Genomic DNA, 26,804 nt, shown 5'->3' with positions numbered 1-26,804 from the left:
TGTAATCGATTATGATTCCAACGTTTATCGGCCTCCGTTTGATTCAGTTTGAATAATGTAAACCACGCGATAGCCGGTATTACATATCATCCTCTCCGAGTTCCATTTAACACCTTAAGACGCGTTTCCGTGCAACAAGCATTTTCAAAAAAAAAAAGATTGAAAAAAAATGATAATCGGCGTTGTTGTTTGTCCTGCTGCATTATTGTTGAATTTTCAATCGTAAAAGGATCACCCACGATGGCAGTCCGTTTCGAATATTCGAGAAGTTTATCAATTCTAGTTTGCGTTGTGGCATTTTTTAAAACGGCCAACACTCAGAGTCTTTTTCCGAATCAGCAGTTTTTGACAGGCAATTCATTTAGCTATGGAATTTGTAAGTATTGATTGTTTAAAATTTGTATAAATTAATTTCAAATAAATTTATTTTTAGTTGCCCCCGTTGGATGGACTGTTGGAGCGTATTCGTGGTACATTGCTTCCCTAGGGTTGATTCTTGGGGCCATCGTTCTTCTGTACTTTGCCAAAGGATGGAATGCTGGGAGTTTCGAGACCGGTGGATTTTTTAACCGAAGTCCTTACTATTAGTGAGAAAACTTATTGTGATTGCATAGGAGTGTGTTTGAAGATTTGTTTTTAATTTTTTTTCAGTTACCAACGAGCATTTGATGACAGCTTATTGGATCTAAACGGACTAAGTGAGATTAGTGATGAAGATATCAAGAGGTATTTGATTGATAAAATAGAAGTTATCGAACATAAACTAAGCTCTTTTGGTTAAGTGATTTCTATTATTTATTTTTATCAAATAAAGACTGATATTTCAAATGAGTACGAACTTTTTTGTATTCTGGATTTTGTTTCTGTTCAAAAAACTACAATGCCTTTATTGGTAGAATAAGTACGAAGAGGGTGGATTTTAAAGGCTGCTGCTGATTGATTGATTTGATGTGGCCTTCCGGTGGAGAAAGATGGAGTCGGTTAAGAAGCGCAGATTTTAAAGGCTGCTGCTGATGATTGTTTGTTGTGACTTGGCCTTTCAGTAGAATAATACGGATAGGCTTAGGAAGCGCAGGTTTTAAAGCCTGCTGCGGCTGATTGTTTGTTTTAAATTTGGCTTCCGGTGGAAAGATGGATAAGCTTAAAAAAGCAGATTTTAAAGGCTGCTGCTGATTGATTGATTTGGCCTTCCGGTGGAAAGACGGATTGGCTAAGGAAGCGCAGAGTTTTCAGGCTTTTGATGCTGGTTGTTTGTTTTGATTTGGCCTTCCGGTGGAAAAACAAGGATTGGCTCGGTAGGCGCAAATTAAGGCTGCAGCTGCTGATTGTTTGTTGTGATTTTGCCTTCCGGTGGAAAAAGACGGATTGGCTTGGAAAGCGCAGATTTTAAATGCTGCTGCTGTTGATTGTTTGTTTTGATTCGGCCTTTTGTTGGAAAAAGGCGGATTGGCTTAGGAAGCGATTTCTAAGACTGCTGCTGCTGATGATTGTTTTGTTTCGGCCTTTCGGTGGAAAGAAGGGTTGGCTTGTGTAGCACAGATTTTTTAAGCTTATTTTGCTGATTGTTTGTTGTGATTTGGTTTTCCGGTGAAAAAAGACGGAATTGGCTTAGGAAGCGCAGATTTTTAAGGCTGCTGCTGCTGATTGTTTATTGTGATTTGGCCTTCTAGTGGACAGATACGGATTGGCTTGAAAAGCACAGATTTTTAAGGCTGCTGCTGCTGATTGTTTGTTTTGAATTTGCCTTCCAGTGGAAAGATGGATTAGCTTAGGAAGCACAGATTTTTAAGGCTGCTGCTGCTGATAATTTTGTTTCGACATTCCGGTGGAAAAAGATGGATTGACTTGAGAAGCGCAGATTTTCAAGGCTTCTGCTGCTGATTGTTTGTTTTGATTTGGCCTTCCGGGGAAAAAAGACAGATTTGATTTGGTTTTTGGGTGGAAATACACGGATTGCCTTGAAAAGCGCAGATTGAGGATGCTGCTGCTGATTGTTTTGTTTCGGCCTTCCAGTGGAAAAAGACGGATTGGCTTGGGAAGCGCAGATTTTAAGACTGCTGCTTCGAATTTTTTGGTTTGATTTGGTCTTTTGGTGAAAAAAGACGGATTGGTTTAGGAAGGGCTCATTTTAAAGGCTTCTGCTGCTGATTTTTTGTTTTGATTTTGCCTTCCAGTGGAAAGATGGATTAGCTTAGGAAGCGCAGATTTTAAAGGCTGTTGCTGCTGATTGTTTTGATTTGACCTTCCTGTGGAAAAAGGCAGATTGGCTTGGGAAGCGCAGATTTTTAAGGCTTTTGCTGCTGATTGTTTGTTTTGATTGGGCCATCCGGTGGAAAAAAACGGATTGGCTTAGGAAGCGTAGATTTTTAAGGCTACTGCTGATTGATTGATTTTATTTGGCCTTCCAATTGATGAAGACTGATTGGCTTAGGAGGCGCAGATTTTTAAGACTGCAGCTGATTGATTGATTTGATTTGGCCTTCCGGTGGAAAAAGATAGTCGATCGTGTCGCTAGCAATATTCAAAGGTTTAAATTTCGAAGTAGCACTTCGTTTACGCTGATGAATGTTGAAGACGACAGCTAAATTAAAAGTTAATTCTTTATTATACAATTAATTGAATAAATTATATCACAGGAATATTTGCAAACAGTATTGAATTAGCTTAGTCGGAAAACTTCTTTCCATATGCCTGTATTCTACTGTCAAGGTCCGCTAATTCAACGTTCATAACATCGTCAAGGTTTCGGTAGTGTCTGTAGAAGAAAAAAACCGTTTTTTTTTCTCTGAAAATTGTCTAGTGAAATGTGGTAAATCAGCTTACGAGTAAGAATAACTGGGATAATCGCCTCTTGAATCGTAACCCCAATTCCGATACACATATAAAGCCAGCAAACCGAAGAAAATGTACGCTAATTTCAGGAATCCCCAGCTATACGCTGCCGTACTCCACCACAGAGGGACTAGAAGATTGAAATATACGTGATTTTTGATATATGTATCATTAAATTAAAATATATAGTTAAATATGACTTACAATATCCTTCGCCGGTGTATAAAATATTTGTCTGTGCACTAACCAACGATGCACACCAGCTGAATAGGAGGAAAATTTTCGCTATTTGTTCCATGCTCCTGGTTATGCTGACCCGTCGAATGTTACAAATGATCTGACTTATTTGAGATGAGACAACGACGCTTTCCGAACGAGAAAATTCGAACGACTAGCGATTACTCAATTACCATTTAGCACTTCTGGGAAGATACCTCCCTAGAGCAACATTCACCTATGCAAATCAACTGTTCGTCTCCCAGTGCAATTTCGATTAGATTTGTGAACAGTTCATCAAACTAGTGGTTCTGGCAAGCGATGGAGTGTCTTCCGGTGATGCTGTTGGTATTTTTTCTCCTCACCAGTTACGGTTCCGTAATGACGACGGAGATAACGACTAATTTCAAAGATAAATCGGCGACTTCCGTTGGGCGTGCCATCTACAGCTACGAAGATTGGTACAATGAGTTCGGGTTTCCGCAGCAATTTTTCTGGGGTCGCTGGGTGATGTTCAAGGTGGCACTGTTTTTTATGCTAGCTTTTTTGAAAATTTTCCTGCTGCTCGGAATTTGGACCCCGAAAAAGGACGAACTGGAGGAACTTCCAACCCTGTATCAGTACGACGGCCAACATTATGGGTAAGTCTATTTCTAGGTTTATTTTGGAGTAGACCAATGCGACTATTTGGTAGATAAGAGATCCTAAGTGCAACCTTATGTTCCCTTGAAAGATACTTCCATATCTTTGTATTCAAGTGTATAAATTTTCAGAGGGGGCTATTAGTTTACTTGAAATGCTTAAACCGCCAAAACTTCAAAAGATGAACTATGTTCGCCATAATCGAGATTCGATCTCATGACCTCTGGCCTAAAAAACTTACTCTGTAACCTACAAGCTAAGGTCGCTGGCCTATTTCCAAAAGAGTTATCCTCCAATCTTCAACATCATTATTTAAGAAGTTTTATTCGATACTTTATTTAATCAAAACATTTTTAAGGGGCAAAATTGAATCATATTTATTTTATTTCTCATTTCAGGTATTCCTCATGGCAACCTTACGGTTAAAAGATATGTTTTCTGTAACCACAATCCTCTGTTTTCTGTGATAAATAAAGTGAGTGTATGAATATAAATTGCTGACTCAATGCGCTTATGAATATCACAAATACCAAAAAAAATCTTTATTAGCGTGTTAAGAATTTCGTAATTGTCGAACATAAATTCTCGAGACAAGAACTCTTTAAACTGTTACAAGGTTGAGTTGTTTAGTCAAATTGCAAACTAGGCAAAACTAAACAACGAAAATAAAAGGTAGAATTTAGGTTTACAATATTTGTCTATCGTCTCAAACAATATTTGGCCTGAATCGACTAAACGATTGCTAAGCTTAAAGTTACTAAAAATAGTTAGATAGGTGTTCTCGAAAATAACCTCCTGGTTAAGAATTGAATCATTTTGCGGGTGGAAATCCCGAGAAAAAATCCTACTTCTTGGTATAAGCGTGGGTGGAAAATAGCAAGGCTAGTCCTCAGAAAACTTCATTGCGCGTTGTGGAACTCAAGGTGATGATTCAAAATTGATTATGTCAAATTTAGTTTGAGAACGCCGAGATTTTTGTTCGTGCCTTTACAAGAAAATACGAAAATTGCTTTAAGCGGCTATCCAGCAAATATTTTGGTTCCTATATTTTACAACAATTTTGCTATTCGTCTCATATACATTACAACAATTGACATTCGTATGATTCGTAGAATCACTACAATTGGCGTAGTTGATGGAATAAGCACAAAGAGCGCAGGTTTTGAAGGCTGCTACTGATTGATTGATTTTATTTGGCCTTCCTTTGGATGAAGACGCAATTGGCTTAGAAAGCGCAGATTTTTAAGGCTGCTGGTGCTGATTGTTTGTTGTGACTTGACCATCCGGTGGAAAAAGACGGATTGGCTTGGGAAGCGCAGATTTTAAGGCTGCTACTAATTGTTTGATTTGATTTGGCATTCCGGTGGCTATAGAGGGATTGGTTTAGGAAGCGCCGATTTTAAGGCTGCTGCTGCTGATTGTTTGTTATAATTGGCTTTCCAGTGGAACAAGATGGATGGGCTTAGGAATCGCATATTTTTAAGGCTGCTGATGCGGATTGTTTGTTGTGATTTGGCCTTCCGGTGGAAGAAGACGGATTGGCTTAAGAATCGCAGATTTTGGAAGCTGTTGATTATTTGTTGGAAAAAGACGGATTGGCTTGGGAAGCGCAGATTTTTAAGGCTGCTGCTGTGGATTGTTTGTTTCGATTTGGCCTTCCGATGGAAAAAAACGGATTGGCTTAGAAAGCGCAGATTTCAAGGCTGCTGTTGCTGACAATGTTTAAGTTTCTCAAACCCTGGATTTTAAAAAGCTTCGTTTTGATTCTGAACTCCTCGATGATATTTTGCAGCATTTTTAAGTAACTTTTACCTGAGTAAATTTTAACTTTTAGGTTTGTATGAGAAGATTGATACTTTCTTCCGAAAAATCAACATCATTGCTGTTTCCCTTGTGGAGTCTAATAAGGGGCCGTCCATAAATTATGTCACGCGTTAGGGGGGGAGAGGGGGTTTCGATTTTTGTGACAATTTGTGACATGAGGGGGGGGGGGGGGTCAGCTTGAGCGTGACATCACTTATCATTACACAAAAACACAGCAAAACAATAACAAATAATTTTATCCTTAATTCAATAAAACTATACTTGCACCGTTCATTTAATGAATAATAATACTCACGTTATCACTTTTGGTAAATTTTATTAGCATAAGAAAGTTCACAAGAACACTTTCACTGCAACACTCAGGAAAGTCCTTCCCACTTAAATTGTGGCAAAACGTGAACAGGATTGCTTGGCTATTCTAACCTGTAGAGAAAATTTGGATAGCGAATGGATTGAAGAAAAGGAACTAGATTTTGATGGTTGGATAGATTAGATTTGATCATTGATATGGAAAGTCATCAATATAATCCTTGGACTCATGATTGATATGTGTTTTAAGCAATGATTGTTAGGCTTATTAAAAATTGTTAACTTTTTTTTCAATTCTTTGAATAAAACTGATGAATTTAAATAAAGCAACATTTTTAATCAAATTTCTTAAAGTTGGAAATTTTACTCCAAGGGGGGGGGGGGGGAGTTAGGAAAACGTGACGTAATACAAAAGGGAGGTTAGGGATTTTGGTTTTTTCTCTAGGAAATCTACGTTATCAGAAGGGAAACTGAAACAGGCATGTGCCAAGAAAGACGTGTTTTATTCATCTGCCAGATTCAAACTTGGGAAGCTTGGAAATTTCAGTGGAAAAAATAAATTATTTACCGGAAAATCGTTTCCAAATGCCTCACATCAAATTGCACTAGGATTTGCGGCTCCAGAAGATCCGAAAGGTTGGCAAGCGGGATGATGATGGAGCTAACTGCAATAACAGCTGCTGGCTGTTCGGCAGGAGGTGCATGGAAAATAGGAGTCCGAGAAGATCAAGCTTCAAATTTTCGAGGATGCAAAACTAAGTATTCAGTTCTTCTCTTATTTATTTTATTAAATTTTTAAAATACTTCTGAGCGACTTTTAAATAAGTTTCAATGTATGCTGATTAAGGTGACCCAAAATTTCATTAATGTTTGGGATTCTGGGGGCTCAACCTTCCACCGATTACTTAGGGTGTTAAAACAAATTTTTATTTAGCGGCGACTCAGAAAAATGATGTTTAGAAGTCGCACTGGTACGATTTTTGAAAAAAAAAGCCATTTTTCCTATTAAAATTCTCAGATCTTGAAAAGGAATCCAACATGTGTCTCTTATATTTTTTAAATTTCGTTTAATACGAAAGATTTGGCTTCAAAATATGTTGGGACTGTATTGGACCCCAATATGTAGGTATGATTTTTTTAATTTTATGCATTTGTATCACTTTTTGTTATTTTTTTTTACAATCCACAAACAAGTGTACTATTAATGAAGGTTTCAATCAACAACGGATTCGAAATATGCGCGATGTTATGAAGTGTCTTTCAACTTTTGGGCTTTCTCACTTTATTTTTCCCTTATGTCTGGTGTTATGATTTTCTGACTATCTGATTTTGTTAATTGTTAACTTGTTGATTTCTTACTTGCAGATTTTTTGATTTTTTTCTGCTAAAAAATATTGCCCTTTCTAAAAATTGTTGAAGTTGTCCCCAAAAAATCTAAATTATAAAGCAACTTATCATTAAATATTTTAACAATTTTAGCATTTAATGTAATGCACTAAATTTTTTCATAATTTGTAGCTTTATTAAAGAGCTAGACAACGTGGTCCAAAATAGGTCCCCTGGTCCAAAATAAGTCCGTTACCCTATGCTATTGGCTAGGAGGAGCCGTAGGTTGATAACAAGCTCCAGCTCAAGGATATCTACGTTATCAGAGCGATACTACTGATGAACTGGATGATTTGCCGGCTGTAGTAGCAACTCCCTAAATCTGCCTAAAACTTCACGGGACTTTTATGGACTTGAAAGGTTTTGCGCGGTTAGAGGCATTTGTCCTTGTACACTGTCACTAAAACTCTAAAACCCTTGACAAATCATCTTTTTTTTCTTACTAATTTGTCCATGAAAGCAAACTTAAACTAAGCAGGAACATTTTCCCGTGTGATTGCCAAGTAAAATTTCCTGTCCGAAATCCATTTTGACATAGGTCTAACCGTTAATGAATAAATAGTAGACTAGTTCACTTTTCGGCTTTTTTCGCAGATCAAAGCCGGACTCATATGGGTTGTTCCTCAGGCATTTTCAAGTATTTCTGCCAAATTTGAGATCTATTGAAGTAATTTCTGTTCTGCGCAATGAGTTTTTGTGAAAAAAGTTAATTTTTCTTGAAAATTTTCTTATAAGAGTTCTAGCAAGCCCCTTCTAATATGAAACAATAATTTAAGGATGCATAGTGGTTGATATTATTAGTATCTTAATGGATCTGTTTTAGATAATCGTTCAAAACAAACCGAAAAAATTTAAAAAATCATAAACTACCAACTTGAACAGAAATTTTACTTACAAGTTGAATGTTAAAAATCTACAGTAAATTAGAAAAAAATATTTTTCGCAAAAGCTCTTTTTGTAAAGCTAGCCCTTTTTATTACCTTTCTTTTGATGTAATTAACATACAAATTGGATACATAGCGATCAAGTTATTTACAGATGTTTGCAACAAATTTGAATTGATAAAATATTTTTCATTCAAGTTTTCTCCTCACCAACTTGTGCACAAGCCAAAATATTTTATTCAATCTAGTACCCCAAGACTGGGCCAGGAGTAAAAAACGCGCGCGCTTTGATCAAGTTGTATGCAAGTTCTCTTGATGCCACGTTTTTCAGGTTGCATGAAGCTAAAACTTGAATAGGAACATAATTATGATTTAAAAACTGATGCATTATTATTTGAATAACTTTGCTCCTATTCTTGCGATAATTAAACTTTATACATCAAATGATTGATAATAAACCGGCCTATATTAACAAGAAAAGATTTTGTGAAAAATATTTTTTTCGGATTTACTGTATATTTTAAACATTCAACTTGTAAGTAAAATTTCTGTACAAGTTGGTAGTTTATGATTTTTTAAATTTTTTCGGTTTGCTTTGAACGATTATCTAAAACAGATCCATAAAAAAGCTAATAATATCAACCACTATACATCCTTAAATTATTGTTTCATATTAGAAGGGGCTTGCTAGAACTCTTATAAGAAAATTTTCAAGAAAAATTAACTTTTTTCACAAAAACTCATTGCGCAGAACAGAAATTACTTCAATAGATCTCAAATTTGGCAGAAATACTTGAAAATGCCTGAGGAACAACCCATCTGAGTCCGGCTTTGATCTGCGAAAAAAGCCGAAAAGTGAACTAGTCTAATAAATAGGCATCCTTGGTACTCCGTCAAAACCTGCTGATGCCATTTCCGAGCTAAAATGTTGGTGACGAAACTTTGCTGGTCACTTTCCTTTCCTTTGAAACAAAATAAGTGATTCCGGATTCTAAGTTGACAAAATTTATCCAAGGAGCGAATGAATTGATTGCCATTTTATTTACGACAAAATCAAGTTGAGTGAGCGCCTATCTATAAAAGATGCACCTAAATGATGATAAGCTCAAAGATCTGGATGGGATAAAGATTGAATTTCTTTGATTGCTATGAAGACGACTAGTACTAGCTAACTGTATCGGTTGCAATGTACAGTGCACACGTGGTTCTAGGAGATAAGGCTGGATCTTTGGCGGGGGTCTAGGCGTGTTGTAGCAAAAGTAAACGAGACATGAATTTATTCCCGCTTCTTATGACTCAGGCATAAGCCATTTGTGTTGAGAAGGTATGCAGTTTGTTTGGTTGTTCAAAGTGCAAACTAGGTTAAGTTGAATGAGATAATCGTTTATTTAAAATAAATATCGCAGTCTTCTGTGGTAGAATAAATTATTACAAATAGATTTCCTTACAGACTCAAAGAAATTTATTTAACGTTTGTTATTTTGAAGTATCGCTTCCGTTTGTTGAAATACTTCTTTTCCCGAAGGGGTTCGCTCATAGTTTGCTTGCTCAATTCCTTTTGATCAGTTTCCACAGGGGTGGCTGTATCGGTCGTTTCTTCAGCATCGTCAATCGATGCCGCCATGGTATCATCGTAGTCCGCCATTGGATCAATCTGTCCAGTGAATGCACCAAACGTGAGAGACGGCGCCAGGAGTTTACACTGGCTATAGATTTGACCACATTGATCAACGCTCTTGGCAAGCTGGTCACCAGCCGAACGATAGAGACGAAATATATCGCGACCGAACATGTGCGTGGCCAGTTGAATCATCGGATCGGTGCGAGCTTGCACGTCAACTTCACAGACGAACCGCTTGCGGCAATCCTTGGAGTGAATACCCAGAAAACTAAACCCTAGATCGGTGATCATGTCCGTCCAATAGAGTTCGGAGTCTCTGTAGTCGGTTGAACGTTTGGATCTGGTAAGCTGAGGACCACTTACGTATCCGGATCGATCCCAGGGCGGATGACTGTAGCTTGGTGGTGGAGATTCACGAATGATGATCGGAGCACATCCGCCATGTTTTCCTCCGAATCCTCTGAAGAAGGCCCAGATCACGAAAAGACCCAGAAGGATGGAGCCTTTCACGATGGCGAGGACGAAGACAGCTATTCCCCAGCCCCAGCCCCAACCCCAGCCGTAGGGCCACCCTGGAATAGTGAACAAGAAGTATGATAATCTTCTGCACAGATGCTGTTGCTTCATCTACTCACATCGATTAGCAGTAGTGACCACTGCTTGTCGAGCTTCACTGTGTTCTGTTGAGTTTTTCACCACAGGCTGTAACGCTGTATTTGCGGAAATTACATCAACAGCCAAAATGGAGAACACAACCACTAAAATAACAATTCGATTTTTCATTTTCGTTAATCCAACATCCGTCACTGTTTGCTACAAATGCACTAAATCCATAACAAATGGAGGCGATCGTTATTTATAACAACCGTCGTACCGTCCCGCTTCCGGGTGCTAATTGAAGCTAATCGATTCCGGATTATCTCATCGGGGTGAAGATCGCCCATTGACTGGGACTCGGCTGGGACATTAAATAGATGCGTTTACCGAAATTTCCCTTTCAATTCGTATAATTTTGATAGATAACCCACAGCCATTACTCAACGTACGGAAACATGCTGCTGCCTTGGGATCGATTTTGGATACACATTTTGATGCCATGGTTTGTGCTAGTGGTCTATCAGGTGGTTTGCGTTAGCTGTCAGAAGAATGGGGCCGTTGTTGGTGATTTTCTGCTTTCGAACGTTAAAAGCGATGAAGCTCGAGCTAATGCCCTATATTATGCAACACTATGTAAGTTTTGAAAAAAAAGGAAAACAAGGATTTCAGAAATCCTTATTAAAAATCTGAATTTTGTGTAGATTATCTGATGTGACATCAAGATTTGGAGTTTAAAAGCTGAAAATTTTTGTATTGTCATACTTGATTGTTTTTACCCAAAGTTATTCTTTTCTATTTTACAGGGTATCGTTTCTGGGAGTTCCCGCTGATAATCACAATCAAATGGGCTGTCCTTTTGGCAGTTGTGCTGTTTACATTTGGCACCACGGCCATTCAAGGTTTGAAAAATTACAAATCAGCAGACGAAGGATCGCATGGGCCGATTTATATCGATGGCCATGTTGAAAGTTATGGGTAAATAACAATTTGCAATATTTTTTTCAGCTTTATTTAATTAATTTTGTTTTAATTCTTTTCAGAGCACCATCTTCTTGGTTCAGTAAATGGGGTTGATGATTGCATCAATGGAAGTTGACAACATGAAGACTGAATTAATTTATATGTATATACCTACTAATTCATAAAAAAAACCATGTATGATAAATAAAGGAAGTAATCTGTTAAAACTTAACATTTTTATTAAATTTTCAAAATATGTAAATCTAACATGAAAATAAAAATATTTTTAAAAGGATTACCACTTGAAAATATCTTCTTATCTGAAACAAGGCCACATTTTTTTATTCGCTTCCTTACATCTTTGAAATGGCAGCATCCCACATAACAAAAATTATGAAAAAAAAACAAACTGTTATATTCATGGATGTGAAGCCTCTTTGCAGCCTGTCTATTTCCTATCAGGATGGTTTTTAATCAAACTTTCAACCAAAAGTTCCAATTTCAAAATTTTAACATTAGGTAGTCAGAAGTTCAACACCAGAATTAAAAAGTCAGAAGTCAGAAGTCAGAAGTCAGAAGTCAGAAGTCAGAAGTCAGAAGTCAGACGTCAGAAGTCAGAAGTCAGAAGTCAGAAGTCAGAAGTCAGAAGTCAGAAGTCAGACGTCAGAAGTCAGAAGTCAGAAGTCAGAAGTCAGAAGTCAGACGTCAGAAGTCAGACGTCAGAAGTCAGAAGTCAGAAGTCAGAAGTCTGAAGTCAGAAGTCAAAAGTCAGAAGTCAGACGTCAGACGTCAGAAGTCATAAGTCAGAAGTCAGACGTCAGAAGTCAGAAGTCAGAAATCAGAAGCCAGAGGTCAGACGTCAGAAGTCAGAAGTCAGAAGTCAGAAATCAGAAGTCAGAAATCAGAAGTCAGAAGTCAGAAGCCAGAAGTCAGACGTCAGAAGTCAGAAGTCAGAAGTCAGAAGTCAGAAGTCAGAAGTCAGAAGTCAGACGTCAGAAGTCAGACGTCAGAAGTCAGAAATCAGAAGTCAGAAGTCAGACGTCAGAAGTCAGAAGTCAGAAGTCAGAAGTCAGAAGTCAGAAGTCAGAAGTCAGAAGTCAGAAGTCAGAAGTCAGAAGTCAGAAGTCAGAAGTCAGAAGTCAGATGTCAGAAGTCAGAAGTCAGAAGTCAGAAGTCAGACGTCAGAAGTCAGAAGTCAGAAGTCAGACGTCAGAAGTAAGAAGTCAGAAGTCAGAAGTCAGAAGTCAGACGTCAGAAGTCAGAAGTCAGAAGTCAGAAGTCAGAAGTCAGAAGTCAGAAGTCAGAAGTCAGAAATCAGAAGTCAGAAGTCAGACGTCAGAAATCAGAAGTCAGAAGTCAGAAGTCAGAAGTCAGAGGTCAGAAGTCAGAAGTCAGAAGTCAGAAGTCAGAAGTCAGACGTCAGAAGTCAGAAGTCCGAAGTCAGAAGTCAGAAGTCAGAAGTCAGAAGTCAAAAGTCAAAAGTCAGAAGTCAGAAGTCAGAAGTCAGAAGTCAGAAGTCAGAAATCAGAAGACAGAAGTCAGAAGTCAGAAGTCAGAAATCAGAAGTCACAAATCAGAAGTCAGAAGTCAGAAGTCAGAAGTCAGAAGTCAGAGGTCAGACGTCAAAAGTCAGAAGTCAGAAATCAGACGTCAGAAGTCAGACGTCAGAAATCAGACGTCAGAAGTCAGACGTCAGAAGTCAGCCGTCAGAAGTCAGAAGTCAGACGTCAGAAGTCAGACGTCCGAAGTCAGACGTCAGAAGTCAAAAGTCAAAAGACAGAAGTCACAAGTCAGAATTTAGAAGTCAGAAGTCAGAATTCAGAAGTCAAAAGTCAAAAGACAGAAATCAGAAGTCAGAATTTAGAAGTCAGAATGCAGAATTCAGAATTCAAAAGTCAAAAGACAGTAGTCAGAAGATTGAAGTCAAAAGTCAGAAGTTAGAAGTCAGAAGCCAAAAGTTCGAAGCCAAAAGTCAAAAGTTAGAAGTCAGAGGTCAGCAGTCAGGAGTCAGAAATCAGAAGTCAGTAGTCAGGCATCAAAAGTCAAAAGTCGAAAGTCAGAAGTTAGAAGTCAGAAGTCATAAGTCAGAAGTCAGAAATCAGAAGACACAAGACAGAAGTCAGAAGTCAGAAATCAGAAGACACAAGACAGAAGTCAGAAGTCAGAAGTCATAGGTCAGAAGTGAGAAGTAAGTAAGAAGCCAAACTACAGAACTCCAAAGTCAGATGTTAGCCGTCAGTAGTCAGAATTCAGTAGTCAGAAGTTTGAAGTAAGACTTCTGAAAAAGTCAAAAGCCAGAAGTCATAAGTCAGACATCAGACGTCAGAAGTAAAATATCAGAAGCCATCAGTTAGAAATCAGAAGTCAGAAGTTTGAAGTCGGTATGCAGAAGTCACAATACAGATGTTAGAGGTCAGAAGTTAAAATTAAAAAATTGGACGTCGGGCGTTACTCGTCAGTAGTTTTGTGTCATCTGTTGGGAAATATTAGTTTCCGTTCGAGTTTCATCATTCCAGAAAAAAAACTGTTATCAAACTAGATGACTGAGCTTCCATGCGGTAATCTCAATTAGTGCAATCGTGTTAATGTTACCGAAGCTTTCTTCCGCCGGATGATAGGAAAACGTTTGATTTGCTCACTGCTGATCAGTTCAGCCCTCGTAATCTCATCGATAACAACAACATGTTAATCATTGCAGCGATCTTCAGTAGCAGCGTTTTGTTGAACGTGGTCTCGTCAATGGAGGATCCGGAACCGGTAGAGGTTGGACGTCAATCACCCGATACACCTTATTTCGATGCCGGTGGGATTTCAATGACTCAAATTTAAAAAATATTTCAACATTTTTCCTAAATTCCAGTGGTGTACCCTCATGCCTGGGGTTGGTCACTAGCAGCATTCGTCTTGGTAATTTTCAAAGCTGCCTCCCTGTGGGTTGCCTATCTAATGTTGGCGTTTTCAGAGCGTGGAGGCATTTCGAAAAATACGGAAGCTGGCCGTTCGAGTGATGAGCTGGATCGGATAACGGAGCAGATTCTGGGAAACGACCTTAGTGATCAGTGCAAGCAGTGGACCAAGTGTGAAACAGCAAATTACCTTAAAAGTGCTTTGGATTCGGTTGGTTTTGGGAGCAATGAACGTGAGAAACGTCAGCTTTGTAATAGGAGCGTCCCCGTGGCGAATTGTCCGATCACAGTTTGGGATTTGTTGAAACATTCCATAGGTCGCTTAAGTCTCTTTAACGGATTATGGCGATAGGGGTGCAAAGGCTGTGATACGTTTTAAAAGAAAAAAGGAATAACAAATTAGTTTTTAGTAATTTATTTATTTATATAAAAGTGTATCAAAAAAGAATTATCCATTGCGATTTAAAACAACCGGAACTGGGACAGCTCCAGTTTGAAAAGAAAATAAAAAAAGAATGAGTTCATACTTAGTGGCATCCGATAAGTTTTATTATAATCAAACAAAAAAATACGCAGAAGAAAACATAGGGGAAACATACATAGGTTAGCAGCACTTTGACTGATAATAGATGTATTCCTGTAATGAAAACAAAACAAAATTCGAAAAAAATTTAATAATAAACAAAACAAGTCTTGTATAGGTAATTATACATATATTTTTAACCCTGTTTTATAAAAAAAAAAATAAAAATTTGTATTGCTTGTTTTTTTTTAAATACGATTTTTCACAGCAAAATATGATTTTCCATACCAAGGGTTTGTTTAAATTTTCGGCTTTAAAATGTTACTATCCGAGACATGAACTTTACCAGTACCAACTTAAACAGAACAGCATAATCATCCATCATTTACTACTTTTAAGAATTCCCAATTCAAAATTCTCGAAATTCAAGGTTTTCTATTTTAAAATTCCTAAATCCAAGTTGATTGTTCCAAATTCCAAATTCCAAATTCAAAATTCAAAATTCCATATTCCAAATTCCATATTCCAAATTCCATATTCCAAATTCCATATTCCAAATTCCATATTCCAAATTCCACATTCCAAATTCCATATTCCAATATCCATATTCCAAATTCCAAATTCCAAATTCCATATTCCAAATTCCAAGTTCCATATTCCAAATTCCATATTCCAAATTCCAAATTAAAAAAACTGAAAATTCGAAATAGGAAATTGAAAATCAAATCGATCTTTAATAAAATGATAAACTAATAAACCTAGAAGGAAAACTAAACTAAAAACAGATCTTTAATTTATTTACTATGTTCAGGCAATCAAGAAATCCGACCTTGCCTAGAGATGCTGGTTTCCGAAGTAAAAATCAATATTCCTGATTTTGTTGAATAGATGAAAGTCGAGGAAAACAAAACTTCTATACCTTTTTTCTCAGAAGTCTTAATTACTCGTGGTCTAGAGAAAAAGTGTCAGTCCTCCAAACTCAAACACCTGTAACTAGCGAATCCTGGGCAAAATTTTACCAAATATATAAATTTTGTTGAGTTATTAAGAGTGTTGAGTTTGAATTTGCTGATTATTTTTCTACTGTACACTTCATAAATTTGAACTACGTAATGAGATATAGTGGAAACTTTTTTATTTTTAATTTTCACTAATTTGTCCTCCGACGCCTAAATTTACACCAGCAAATGATTTTGAATTTTTTATCTGCTTCAACCTCTGAAGTTCCAAATTGTTAATTTTTTTTATTTAAGAAGGAAGACAAATTTGAAAAAAAAAAATTGAATAGGTTGTAAGACTGAAATAGTTTAAATATTTTTTTTTCGTTGATGGCATACAATGTTTATGAAATTTAATTTTTGATTTTTTTGTTCATACAATAATAAAATAACAATAGGGGAGATAAGGGCATAATGACCATTTTAAGGAAAACGCTTATTTAACCATAGAGAACAGCTATGATATGTGAATTACATCATTGTATCGTGTTCAGACACTCAAATAGTCTATTATCTAATTGGATGGATTTTGAAAAAGAAGATAAAATCGTTCAAAAATGCATTTTAAAATTTTTTGCCGAGAGCTGAAAATCAGTCACTGTAGAGGCATAATGAGAACCCCCACTGATTCAGTACAAGCAACATTGATCGAGGCACGATGAGCGTTTTCTGCCGTGGAATCTAGCAACGAATTTCACTCGATGAAGTCATGAAAAGTTATGAAAAAAAATTGAATTTCAAAATAAACCCAAAACAAACGAACTTTGATGAGAAGGTCGGATTCTCAAAAAGTACCTTCCGGAACACTTCGGTTTGTTTCAGGAACTAGCGTGGTTTTACATATATTTTCTACTCCGTATTATAAAAAAGCATTAATAATTGTGTATTTCTTGACTTTGTGAAAATACGATTGTTCGCAGCAAAATATGATTTTTTAAAACAAATTTTCCTTACCAAGTGTTTGTTTAAATTTTCATATTTGAAATGTTACTATCCGAAACATCAACTTTACCAGCACAAACTTCTACAAAACAGCATAATCATCCATCATTTATTACTTTTGAGAATTTACAATAAAAACTTTCAAAATCCAAATTCCAAATTCCCAATTTCCAATTCCCAATTCCAAATTTCAAGATTACGAAATTTTAGATGGATAGAAAGTTTAAAGAAATGAAAGATGTTGAAAATGGGCGAGTAGTTCTTTATTAAGAAGCATTTTCATCGCATATCAAATTTTTGTTCAGCACGGGTCGTCTTCTATGAAGTGGTAGATACAGATGGAATTGAATCTTCCAGCACCCATAAGTAGGCCAAGCGTGGTTCACCCCACAAGCGGAAACTGGCAGTGCGAACGAACGAAATTCTAGTCACTCATTTTCACCATCTTTCATTTCTTCTATCTTTCTATCCGTCTATAAAATTTCAAAATCTTGAAATGTTCTCCACTAAAATGGATGGATGGATGAGGCCGATAAATAAATTAACAAACATAAATATTGGTGAATAAATAAAACCAAATGTTGTTTTGATGCATAAAATGACTAACAAATGTAGGCACTTACAAAACAAATGAAATAGAGGAAAATCTATACTGTTACTAAAGCTGAAGAGTATGTAGAATTTGAGTTGTTTGATCTGTAACATTATTGTAAAAGAGCAAATAAACAAAGTTTTAGTAAAAAAAAAAAACGGTGATCAAAATGCTTCTTAAAAATTCCCAAGATTGATTTTTCAAATTCCAAATTCAAAATTCCAAATTCACTTCCAAATTTTTAATAAAAATTCCTAATTCCGAAATCTGAATTAAAATATATTTAAAATTCACAACTCAATATTTGAAATTAATAATTCGAAATAAAACATTCGAATTCCGAAATTGAAAATTGGTAATTCAGAATTTGAAATCCCTAGTTTGAAATTTATTCTTCAAATACGAAACTCGGTTGATAGCCAAAGGAGAAATTTGATTGTTAGCACGAGGATACAGCATTGTTGGTGCCTAAATAAGTTCAAATAACTGGTTTTGGAAGATTTCATTGTATAATCCCTTTCTCTTTGGCTCCTTTTTCCCTTCGTATTTTGTATTCATAATTTTTTTCTCCGTCTTCCATACTATTTTTTCTAATCTCAATTGTTTGTTCTTCAAAATTTGTCGTAACAGATTGACATTTATAACCCCGAAATTCTCTTAAATTTTCGTTCAATTCGTTAGCCTTATAAATACTTACGTACTCACTCCTTTATTCATCCTTTTTCAATCTCAATAGTACCGCCCTTCTCAGAGGTTTGTACCTCCATCTCATGGTGCTGCCCCTCTCAGGGTTTGTATCTACCATTCCATTGTACTGCTCCTCTCAGGAGTTTGTACATTTGATCTCATAGTACTGCCCCTCTCAGGGATTTACATCTACCGTTCCATTGTACTGCCCCTCTCAGGGGTTTGTACTGCCCCGCTCAAGGGTTTGTACTTATATTCTCTCTAGTACTGCCTCACTCAGGGGTTTGTACTTCAACGCTCTTGTCTAAAATATGATTCTGATCGATCTCACGACTATTGGTCACCCTGATATACTTCTCAAACGCCTGAAAGTATACTATCAAGCGGAACAATTCAACCGCGCCGCTATAATGTTGCCAAGATGTTAGTTTTATTGTATTTTTTTTGTATTGTTTTAAATTCGCGGGAAAAGCTGTAATTTTAAATAAAGACGAAATAAAATTCCTCTTTCTGGCAAGCTGTTCGCGAAACAACAAGTGTTTTTTCTGTTCCTCCGAAATGGTCCGCCACAACATTTGGTGCCGTGACCAGGATGGGAAAGCTTTCGCCAAGAGTTTATTACTCTTGCAGCGTTAAGCTACCCCGTCCTGTGTAACCTAACCTAGCCTCGATCACGCTTGACGCTATCGACCCTTGACCCGTTTGGCAAACCGCAGCCGCCAGCCGTAACGACCCAAATCCGGTTCACATAAGACCCTAGCCAACCCAATATCATCAGATCCAGCCTATAAAAGTGAAAATTAAGTAACCCAGATGGATTGCACTGGTATTCAAGTCCAATACCAGCCATCCGGGCATCATCTGCTGTGCTGTCAATCCGGCCAGTACACGCTACGAATGGTTCGTCGCTTCCAAGGATCTGGTAGTGTCATCCCATGTCCCAGTGAACCGGAATCTTATGTGACCCGAAGTTTACCAACCTGCATGCTAACAGCTTCATATGTCCCTGCGATCCGGATGGAAGGTACTGGTGCTGCTGATTCATCACCAGCCATCCGGGTGTCTGCAGTGCTGACTTCCCAGCCAGTACTAGTCCCGAAGCATCCCAGCATTTTGTTAAGACCTTCGTCCATCCTGTAGTGAAGTGCACCCGTACCAGTTTCAACAGCAGTCGTTCAATTCGTGTGATCCCGCTTAACATGGTAAAATTTTGTGCCAAATTTGTTGTAAACACTTGGTTCAAAACAAAGCTAGGGCTACTAGTGTTAAAACAGTAGTTTTAGGTGGCCGGTATGATCGATCTCACGACTATTGGTCACCCTGATATACTTCTCAAACGCCTGAAAGTATACTATCAAGCGGAACAATTCAACCGCGCCGCTATAATGTTGCCAAGATGTTAGTTTTATTGTAAATAAAATTCCTCTTTCTGGCAAGCTGTTCGCGAAACAACAAGTGTTTTTTCTGTTCCTCCGAAATGGTCCGCCACAACAGATTCCTATTATATGCTAGTTTAATGGCATTGCGGTGAACTTTTACGACGAAAATTCTTGATAGAAGAATTAAAGATTGAAATTAAATGACGGATAGATAAAGCAGATGCTTAGTAGGAGAAAATGTAAAGAAGTTGAAAATGAGCCAAGAGCATATTTTATGGAAAGCTTCAAAGGTGAATTCTAGACCCTTTGTCCCACATCAATTGAATGGCTGGGAGAAGTAATAGCGAGAGGCGCAATTACGTTCACCCATACATCTCCTACTAAGCATCTGCTTTATCTATCCGTCATTTAATTTCAATCTTTAATTCTTATATCAAGAATTTTCGTCGTAAAAGTTCACCGCAATTCCATTTAACTAGCATATAATAATAATCAACGGTGACTATTCGTTAAAAAGAATAAAATCATTTGGCTTCGGGGGGTTTAAATAAGGGGTAAATATATCGAAATACAGTTCAAAAATTAAATAGTTGGCAAAAGTAGGGACGTTCACGGTACTTGCGTGAAAACAATAAGTAGCGCTGCCGATAAAAACGGAATCCGAAAAAACCAATATCACATCGCTTGAACTGTTTCAGCAAAAGGGAAGCTTCGCCAGAGCCATGCGGTCTAGACTTTTTTGTCCGATTGGGAAGCACGTGCTTTACCAATCCATCGGGTTGGATGTATGGGTGAACGTAGTTGCGAGAACGCACCTTTGAAGCTTTCCATAAAATATGCTCTTGGCTCATTTTAAACTTCTATACATTTTCTCCTACTAAGCATCTGCTTTATCTATCCGTCATTTAATTTCAATCTTTAATTCTTCAATCAAGAATTTTCGTCGTAAAAGTTCACCGCAATGCCATTAAACTAGCATATAATAATAATCAACGGTGACTATTCGTTAAAAAAAAAATGATTCCTTACAGAGACCCGCACAATATGCTTCGAACCCAAAGATGTGGATATTATTCATATCTTTTATGTCAAACATCAACAACTAATCACCTTAAAAAATAATTTATATTTTACACCAGAGCATTCGACTTGATACTAGTCGACGAAAAACAAGAAGATTCAGACGAATCACGAATAAAAAAATCTGTCTAATTATCAATAAAAATCCACTATTTCAAGTTCAGTTTAGGATCAAAAGCTTATCTGCGTCACGTAGTGAAACCGATCACGCCATTGTCGAGACCGACTGACTTCCTATCTTTTCTCACTCTTTTATTTCCTTAAACATTGGAGATTTGTCGAACTTAATAATCTAAAAATGCATATGTGCACATACTTAGGCAGAAACTGCGGTGAATCCGTGCACCCATGGTGTATAACCATACGCCCATAGGAACACGCCGTCCGTCTTTTCTGAAATTAGTGTGTAAACTGACGCTTTTTCTATCTGAATCGCATTCGTCTTCTCCGTTTAACGAAGTTAGCGACTAGACCCGTCAGCCGCAGGGTTGATGCCTTTGACATGATTTGAAAGTGTGCCACATATTGAATTTAATTTCTCTAGTTCTCTAGTTCGAAAAAAAGAGCTAAGTCAGCGCCCTAAAAGTTTTTAAATCATAGATTTAAAATACGGAAAAATGTAAATTTTGTTGTTTTGTGTTATCGATATTCGAACTTCGATATTCATTATTCTGCATTCGGTATTTGATATTCAATATTCGATATACGATGTTCGATATTTGATATACGATAAATAATTTTCAATTTTGAAATTCGATTCTTTTTACGTGAACATTTGATAAAAGATGTTGGATTATTCTGTGGCCATTCCATTTCTAATACTCGATACCTTTTGGACATTTCCGATATTTCACAACAAATCCCTAAATCCGTTTTCTAAGTTCAATTTTCGTTTGTACTAGTTTCATATTTGTATAGGCATTTTTCGTTGTCACATTTAAAGAAATGTATCGTTATTTTTATACCACAATGTTTCAAGAAAATAACGTAGCTTGATTTTCTAAAGTCATATTCAAAACTCACCAATAGAAAAGCAGCCCCCAAGAACAGTGTCTTGAGTCGAACATCCAGTTCCGGCTCGGAAAAGTAGATATTGGTGGTATACCGAGAACTGCTGGAATTCCAGGCTCTGGTGATGGTGCCTTTTTGGGTCAACAGATCCCGATCCATTACCCGAAAGTGTGTTTCTTTGGGCATTCGAATCGCCTCCACTAGCGCAATCGGTATCCGGAACATCACATCCAGATCACCGTTCATGAGGATTATTTCTCGCGACATCAGCCCATAGTCCTGCTGGATGCAGCCGATCAAATCTCCCGGAGTGGCCCACAGTTCAAGGAATTGGTTCTTACAAAAGCAGCACAAGAGGCCACAGCCAAGGTTTTTCTTGAGTAGCAACACCTCCTGATGACTTCGGTCGATGATGGATAGCTGGAAGGGCCTCAGAGATCCCCAACATCGATCTGATGGGTCGGAAGTTTCCGAAGCTGCATACAAAGCTTCACTCGATGGTCCTCGAACGTTGTACCGATTGTCTGAAGAAACTGCAGTAAGAACTGTTGAGAGATTTTAAGTGTTTTAGTTGTTGTCTATCCATAAGTTCTTACAACTCACAATCGTTCAACTCATAATCCTGTTCGATGTAAATCGATCCCAGTCCGTAGAGAAAATCTAGCCCACATCTGGGATTAAACGGGGTCAGCGAAGGATTATTGATGAATCGAATGGCCGCATTTTCCGGGGTATTTGGAATCCGAAGACTCACTAGAGTTAGAAATCGACGACATAGACAAAATTACAGAGGTACATTTAAAAACGCACGTCAAGTGGTTCGTCTTATCGTCCATACTCACATTCATTATCGCGTTGTTGAGGTTGTGCTGTGATGATTGGATTCTCCCCGATGTGCACTAGAAAAATTCATAAACGACAATGGCGAATGATAAAAAAGTGAATACGACAACATCAGGCCATCAATTAGAGAAACTTACCCACGGGAGTGACGATATTCCTAGGAGCCACCCGCAGCTCCGGATCGTAGCCATAGTCCCAGCTGAGATCGAACGTTGGATTGTCTGCTTCCAAGTTTTCTCTTTGATTCGGGCCCGGTGCTGGTCGTTTGATTTGAGACATTCCGGACGGATTACAGGTACGTAATATCAACCGGACAAAAAATAATACGTTAGAATGACCGCCCGCGCCACAAAAACGACGACCGGTTCTGTTATCGGCTAAACGATGACTAAATGATAGTATGTTGAAGCAGCTAGAGGTGATAAGAATCACCTGTCCACAGACATCGGTAGGTGACATGCTTACCAAATGGGAACGTATTTTTATCGACATTCTGAGCATTTCATAATAAATTGTAGGAATTCGGCACAGTATTTCCTAATAATTTTTTTGTTACTCCTCAGGAGCACTTTGGAACAAAAAATATTTTTTTTCTGGATTTCTGGTGTCAACTTGTGTATGAGCTTGAGTTTAATTTCGGACCTCGTTGTCAGTTGTCTGTTGTTTCCTTCGAACACCTTCAAGCTTTTGTTCCTGGATTGGATTTAAAAAAAAGGGACAATTCACATACTAAGGGTGGTTAAATCGAATATTTATGCATGTCCACTGAGGAGGGGTAGGGGGTCAAAATTCTCACTAATTCAGAAGCTGAACAGCCTTCTATCGAGCTTCAGCTATAGAACTTGAAAGTTGTGATAAGGACTTAATTCTTGACCTGAGTAAACTTTCAAGTATCATTTCTATACTTGAGCATTCGAGTTCAGGTTTTCCTCAAGAGGATAGATGAATATAAAGCAAACATTCCAGAATTATTTTCACACGTAACCGTGCCTGCCAATTTATCTGAAAAACCTGGCAAAATTCAGGCAATTAATTTTAAACTTTCCATTTAAAAAAGCGGGCAATATCAAAGCAAAGAAAATGTCAGACAAGAATCCAAAAAATGTAAAAGTGAAGAAAAATGATTTGAAGTTTGTTTTTTTTTGTCAAAAATTCAATATTCAATTCGTGTTTTAGGCATCCGGAAAAATAAATAGATTAAGTTTGATAGTTTTATTCAACCCTGTATTTTTTAAATATTCAAACAAGATTTAATATTTGTGTTAATTTTTTCAAAAAATTTGAATAAAGCTCAGCAAAATCGGGTTTTTTTTACAATATTCGGACATCCAGGCCGGTCTGGGCTCGAAAATTTCATTGAAAAACCAGACAAGCTCGGATAAATACGGACAATTCGGAATGCTTGATGCAAAAGAATAAACACTATCTCTCAAGTTGGTTTCGATTACATTGGTAGCACTAATGATGGAAAGAAGTCTTTCTAATGCTGCAGGTATTAAAATTCTGCACTAAACTGAATCTGAAAATCTCCGGAAAAAAAATAGAAGAAAATGCTTCTAAAGATCGATAGATCGAATCTAAAATAAACCAATTTAATCGATTTTTCCAAGGGTAGGAATCAATCCCAAAACCGAAAATTTCAGTAATCTTGCAAAGATCGATCCAAGATCGACCAATCCTTGTCTGTATCAGATTCATTTTGTAGGTAATTTATTCTAGTTTCCGAATGTTTCAGAATTATCTAAGTGAATTTGTTTCACAGGCTGTCTGTAGTTGGTTCCGAATGAAAAAAGTCCCAAAATAGCTAATTTTATTTTAAAATTGCTTATAATTTCTGATAGTTTTAGAGTATTTAAGTGCTTCTTCGATTTTTGGAACTGTTCAGACGATGTAGAAATATGTGGAGGTCCGATGAATATTTTGACCTCTATCCTGTATTTTCCGGTAGAAATTTTTTTTTACTTAAAACAAAGACATCTAATTTTTTCTTGGCCTCGCTGTATCTCATTTCTCAATGAACCGATATTCTTCACTCAAATTTCAATTTTTTTCTTGTTAATTTGATAATCATTAAAACCATTTGATAAGCAATAAAATCTCAGTTCTTTAGTATGTTGGAATGATGTTTAAGATGCTTTGAATCTTCGCTTCGGGTCATAACAGCTGTAGAGGGTGAATTTGAAATTTTAACCAATGATCGTGATTTAAATTTTTAAACAAATCTGAGAAACCTTAAGGAATGCCTTTCTGATTTTAAAATGAAAACTTTGATATCAAAATATATTTATATTTTTTAATTTTTCTCAAGAGTTTTTTTTGTTGTGGTTAAAACTGAATTATTTTTTTTATTGAAAGCTCCGATGTAGAAAATGCTTAAATTTTTTTTTAAATTGGTACGTTGCATGCCTCGATGCCTCGATATTTTAATCATTCTCGTTTTCATTTCCAAGAATGTATCAAAAACTATATAAAACAAATATTTTCGGCTTTCTTATACAGTTTTAATTCTGTGCTGCTATTATTTCGAAGATCTGTGAAAAATATATATACCGATGCCAACTGCCCAACTAATGAAAAATCGAAAAATCGATTCCAGAATATTCATATTTCTTCTTTACACACACCCACAGTCTGTCTGTCTGTCTGTCTGTCTGTCTGTCTGTCTGTCTGTCTGTCTGTCTGTCTGTCTGTCTGTCTGTCTGTCTGTCTGTCTGTCTGTCTGTCTGTCTGTCTGTCTGTCTGTCTGTCTGTCTGTCTGTCTGTCTGTCTGTCTGTCTGTCTGTCTGTCTGTCTGTCTGTCTGTCTGTCTGTCTGTCTGTCTGTCTGTCTGTCTGTCTGTCTGTCTGTCTGTCTGTCTGTCTGTCTGTCTGTCTGTCTGTCTGTCTGTCTGTCTGTCTGTCTGTCTGTCTGTCTGTCTGTCTGTCTGTCTGTCTGTCTGTCTGTCTGTCTGTCTGTCTGTCTGTCTGTCTGTCTGTCTGTCTGTCTGTCTGTCTGTCTGTCTGTCTGTCTGTCTGTCTGTCTGTCTGTCTGTCTGTCTGTCTGTCTGTCTGTCTGTCTGTCTGTCTGTCTGTCTGTCTGTCTGTCTGTCTGTCTGTCTGTCTGTCTGTCTGTCTGTCTGTCTGTCTGTCTGTCTGTCTGTCTGTCTGTCTGTCTGTCTGTCTGTCTGTCTGTCTGTCTGTCTGTCTGTCTGTCTGTCTGTCTGTCTGTCTGTCTGTCTGTCTGTCTGTCTGTCTGTCTGTCTGTCTGTCTGTCTGTCTGTCTGTCTGTCTGTCTGTCTGTCTGTCTGTCTGTCTGTCTGTCTGTCTGTCTGTCTGTCTGTCTGTCTGTCTGTCTGTCTGTCTGTCTGTCTGTCTGTCTGTCTGTCTGTCTGTCTGTCTGTCTGTCTGTCTGTCTGTCTGTCTGTCTGTCTGTCTGTCTGTCTGTCTGTCTGTCTGTCTGTCTGTCTGTCTGTCTGTCTGTCTGTCTGTCTGTCTGTCTGTCTGTCTGTCTGTCTGTCTGTCTGTCTGTCTGTCTGTCTGTCTGTCTGTCTGTCTGTCTGTCTGTCTGTCTGTCTGTCTGTCTGTCTGTCTGTCTGTCTGTCTGTCTGTCTGTCTGTCTGTCTGTCTGTCTGTCTGTCTGTCTGTCTGTCTGTCTGTCTGTCTGTCTGTCTGTCTGTCTGTCTGTCTGTCTGTCTGTCTGTCTGTCTGTCTGTCTGTCTGTCTGTCTGTCTGTCTGTCTGTCTGTCTGTCTGTCTGTCTGTCTGTCTGTCTGTCTGTCTGTCTGTCTGTCTGTCTGTCTGTCTGTCTGTCTGTCTGTCTGTCTGTCTGTCTGTCTGTCTGTCTGTCTGTCTGTCTGTCTGTCTGTCTGTCTGTCTGTCTGTCTGTCTGTCTGTCTGTCTGTCTGTCTGTCTGTCTGTCTGTCTGTCTGTCTGTCTGTCTGTCTGTCTGTCTGTCTGTCTGTCTGTCTGTCTGTCTGTCTGTCTGTCTGTCTGTCTGTCTGTCTGTCTGTCTGTCTGTCTGTCTGTCTGTCTGTCTGTCTGTCTGTCTGTCTGTCTGTCTGTCTGTCTGTCTGTCTGTCTGTCTGTCTGTCTGTCTGTCTGTCTGTCTGTCTGTCTGTCTGTCTGTCTGTCTGTCTGTCTGTCTGTCTGTCTGTCTGTCTGTCTGTCTGTCTGTCTGTCTGTCTGTCTGTCTGTCTGTCTGTCTGTCTGTCTGTCTGTCTGTCTGTCTGTCTGTCTGTCTGTCTGTCTGTCTGTCTGTCTGTCTGTCTGTCTGTCTGTCTGTCTGTCTGTCTGTCTGTCTGTCTGTCTGTCTGTCTGTCTGTCTGTCTGTCTGTCTGTCTGTCTGTCTGTCTGTCTGTCTGTCTGTCTGTCTGTCTGTCTGTCTGTCTGTCTGTCTGTCTGTCTGTCTGTCTGTCTGTCTGTCTGTCTGTCTGTCTGTCTGTCTGTCTGTCTGTCTGTCTGTCTGTCTGTCTGTCTGTCTGTCTGTCTGTCTGTCTGTCTGTCTGTCTGTCTGTCTGTCTGTCTGTCTGTCTGTCTGTCTGTCTGTCTGTCTGTCTGTCTGTCTGTCTGTCTGTCTGTCTGTCTGTCTGTCTGTC

General features: G+C 38.0%; 6 protein-coding genes across 6 annotated transcripts; 3 read left to right on the top strand and 3 right to left on the bottom strand.

Moving 5' to 3' along the window:
- The first annotated feature begins 222 nt into the window (after positions 1-222).
- On the top strand, positions 223-781 carry LOC129751983 (uncharacterized). The gene is made up of 3 exons (XM_055747777.1): positions 223-376; positions 434-587; positions 652-781. Exons 1-3 carry the CDS (start codon positions 241-243, stop codon positions 779-781), a joined length of 420 nt encoding a protein of 139 aa, XP_055603752.1. The 5' UTR covers positions 223-240.
- Positions 782-2,631: 1,850 nt separating this feature from the next.
- Positions 2,632-3,148, bottom strand: LOC129755494 (uncharacterized). The gene is made up of 3 exons (XM_055752017.1): positions 3,037-3,148; positions 2,824-2,962; positions 2,632-2,755 (listed from the first exon to the last, which is right to left on the bottom strand). The coding sequence occupies exons 1-3, from the start codon at positions 3,128-3,130 to the stop codon at positions 2,665-2,667; spliced, it is 324 nt and encodes a 107-aa protein (XP_055607992.1). The 5' UTR covers positions 3,131-3,148; the 3' UTR covers positions 2,632-2,664.
- Positions 3,149-3,377: 229 nt separating this feature from the next.
- On the top strand, positions 3,378-4,135 carry LOC129751777 (uncharacterized). Its single transcript, XM_055747479.1, has 2 exons — positions 3,378-3,689; positions 4,089-4,135. Exons 1-2 carry the CDS (start codon positions 3,388-3,390, stop codon positions 4,114-4,116), a joined length of 330 nt encoding a protein of 109 aa, XP_055603454.1. The 5' UTR covers positions 3,378-3,387; the 3' UTR covers positions 4,117-4,135.
- Positions 4,136-9,501: 5,366 nt separating this feature from the next.
- On the bottom strand, positions 9,502-10,523 carry LOC129758600 (uncharacterized). The gene is made up of 2 exons (XM_055756145.1): positions 10,350-10,523; positions 9,502-10,286 (listed from the first exon to the last, which is right to left on the bottom strand). The coding sequence occupies exons 1-2, from the start codon at positions 10,495-10,497 to the stop codon at positions 9,556-9,558; spliced, it is 879 nt and encodes a 292-aa protein (XP_055612120.1). The 5' UTR covers positions 10,498-10,523; the 3' UTR covers positions 9,502-9,555.
- A 220-nt stretch (positions 10,524-10,743) lies between these two features.
- LOC129755174 (uncharacterized) lies at positions 10,744-11,403 on the top strand. The gene is made up of 3 exons (XM_055751537.1): positions 10,744-10,944; positions 11,115-11,286; positions 11,352-11,403. The coding sequence occupies exons 1-3, from the start codon at positions 10,767-10,769 to the stop codon at positions 11,383-11,385; spliced, it is 384 nt and encodes a 127-aa protein (XP_055607512.1). The 5' UTR covers positions 10,744-10,766; the 3' UTR covers positions 11,386-11,403.
- Positions 11,404-14,620: 3,217 nt separating this feature from the next.
- On the bottom strand, positions 14,621-22,633 carry LOC129756661 (phospholipid scramblase 1). Its single transcript, XM_055753588.1, has 5 exons — positions 22,370-22,633; positions 22,232-22,288; positions 21,993-22,142; positions 21,402-21,934; positions 14,621-14,814 (listed from the first exon to the last, which is right to left on the bottom strand). Exons 1-5 carry the CDS (start codon positions 22,509-22,511, stop codon positions 14,782-14,784), a joined length of 915 nt encoding a protein of 304 aa, XP_055609563.1. The 5' UTR covers positions 22,512-22,633; the 3' UTR covers positions 14,621-14,781.
- Between the last annotated feature and the right edge of the window lie 4,171 nt (positions 22,634-26,804).

This window comes from Uranotaenia lowii, chromosome 3 (assembly GCF_029784155.1).
Source record: "Uranotaenia lowii strain MFRU-FL chromosome 3, ASM2978415v1, whole genome shotgun sequence".
Classification (NCBI taxonomy): domain Eukaryota; kingdom Metazoa; phylum Arthropoda; class Insecta; order Diptera; family Culicidae; genus Uranotaenia; species Uranotaenia lowii.
Note: the sequence above shows the minus strand (reverse complement) of the source record. Positions and strands in the feature narration are given on the sequence as shown.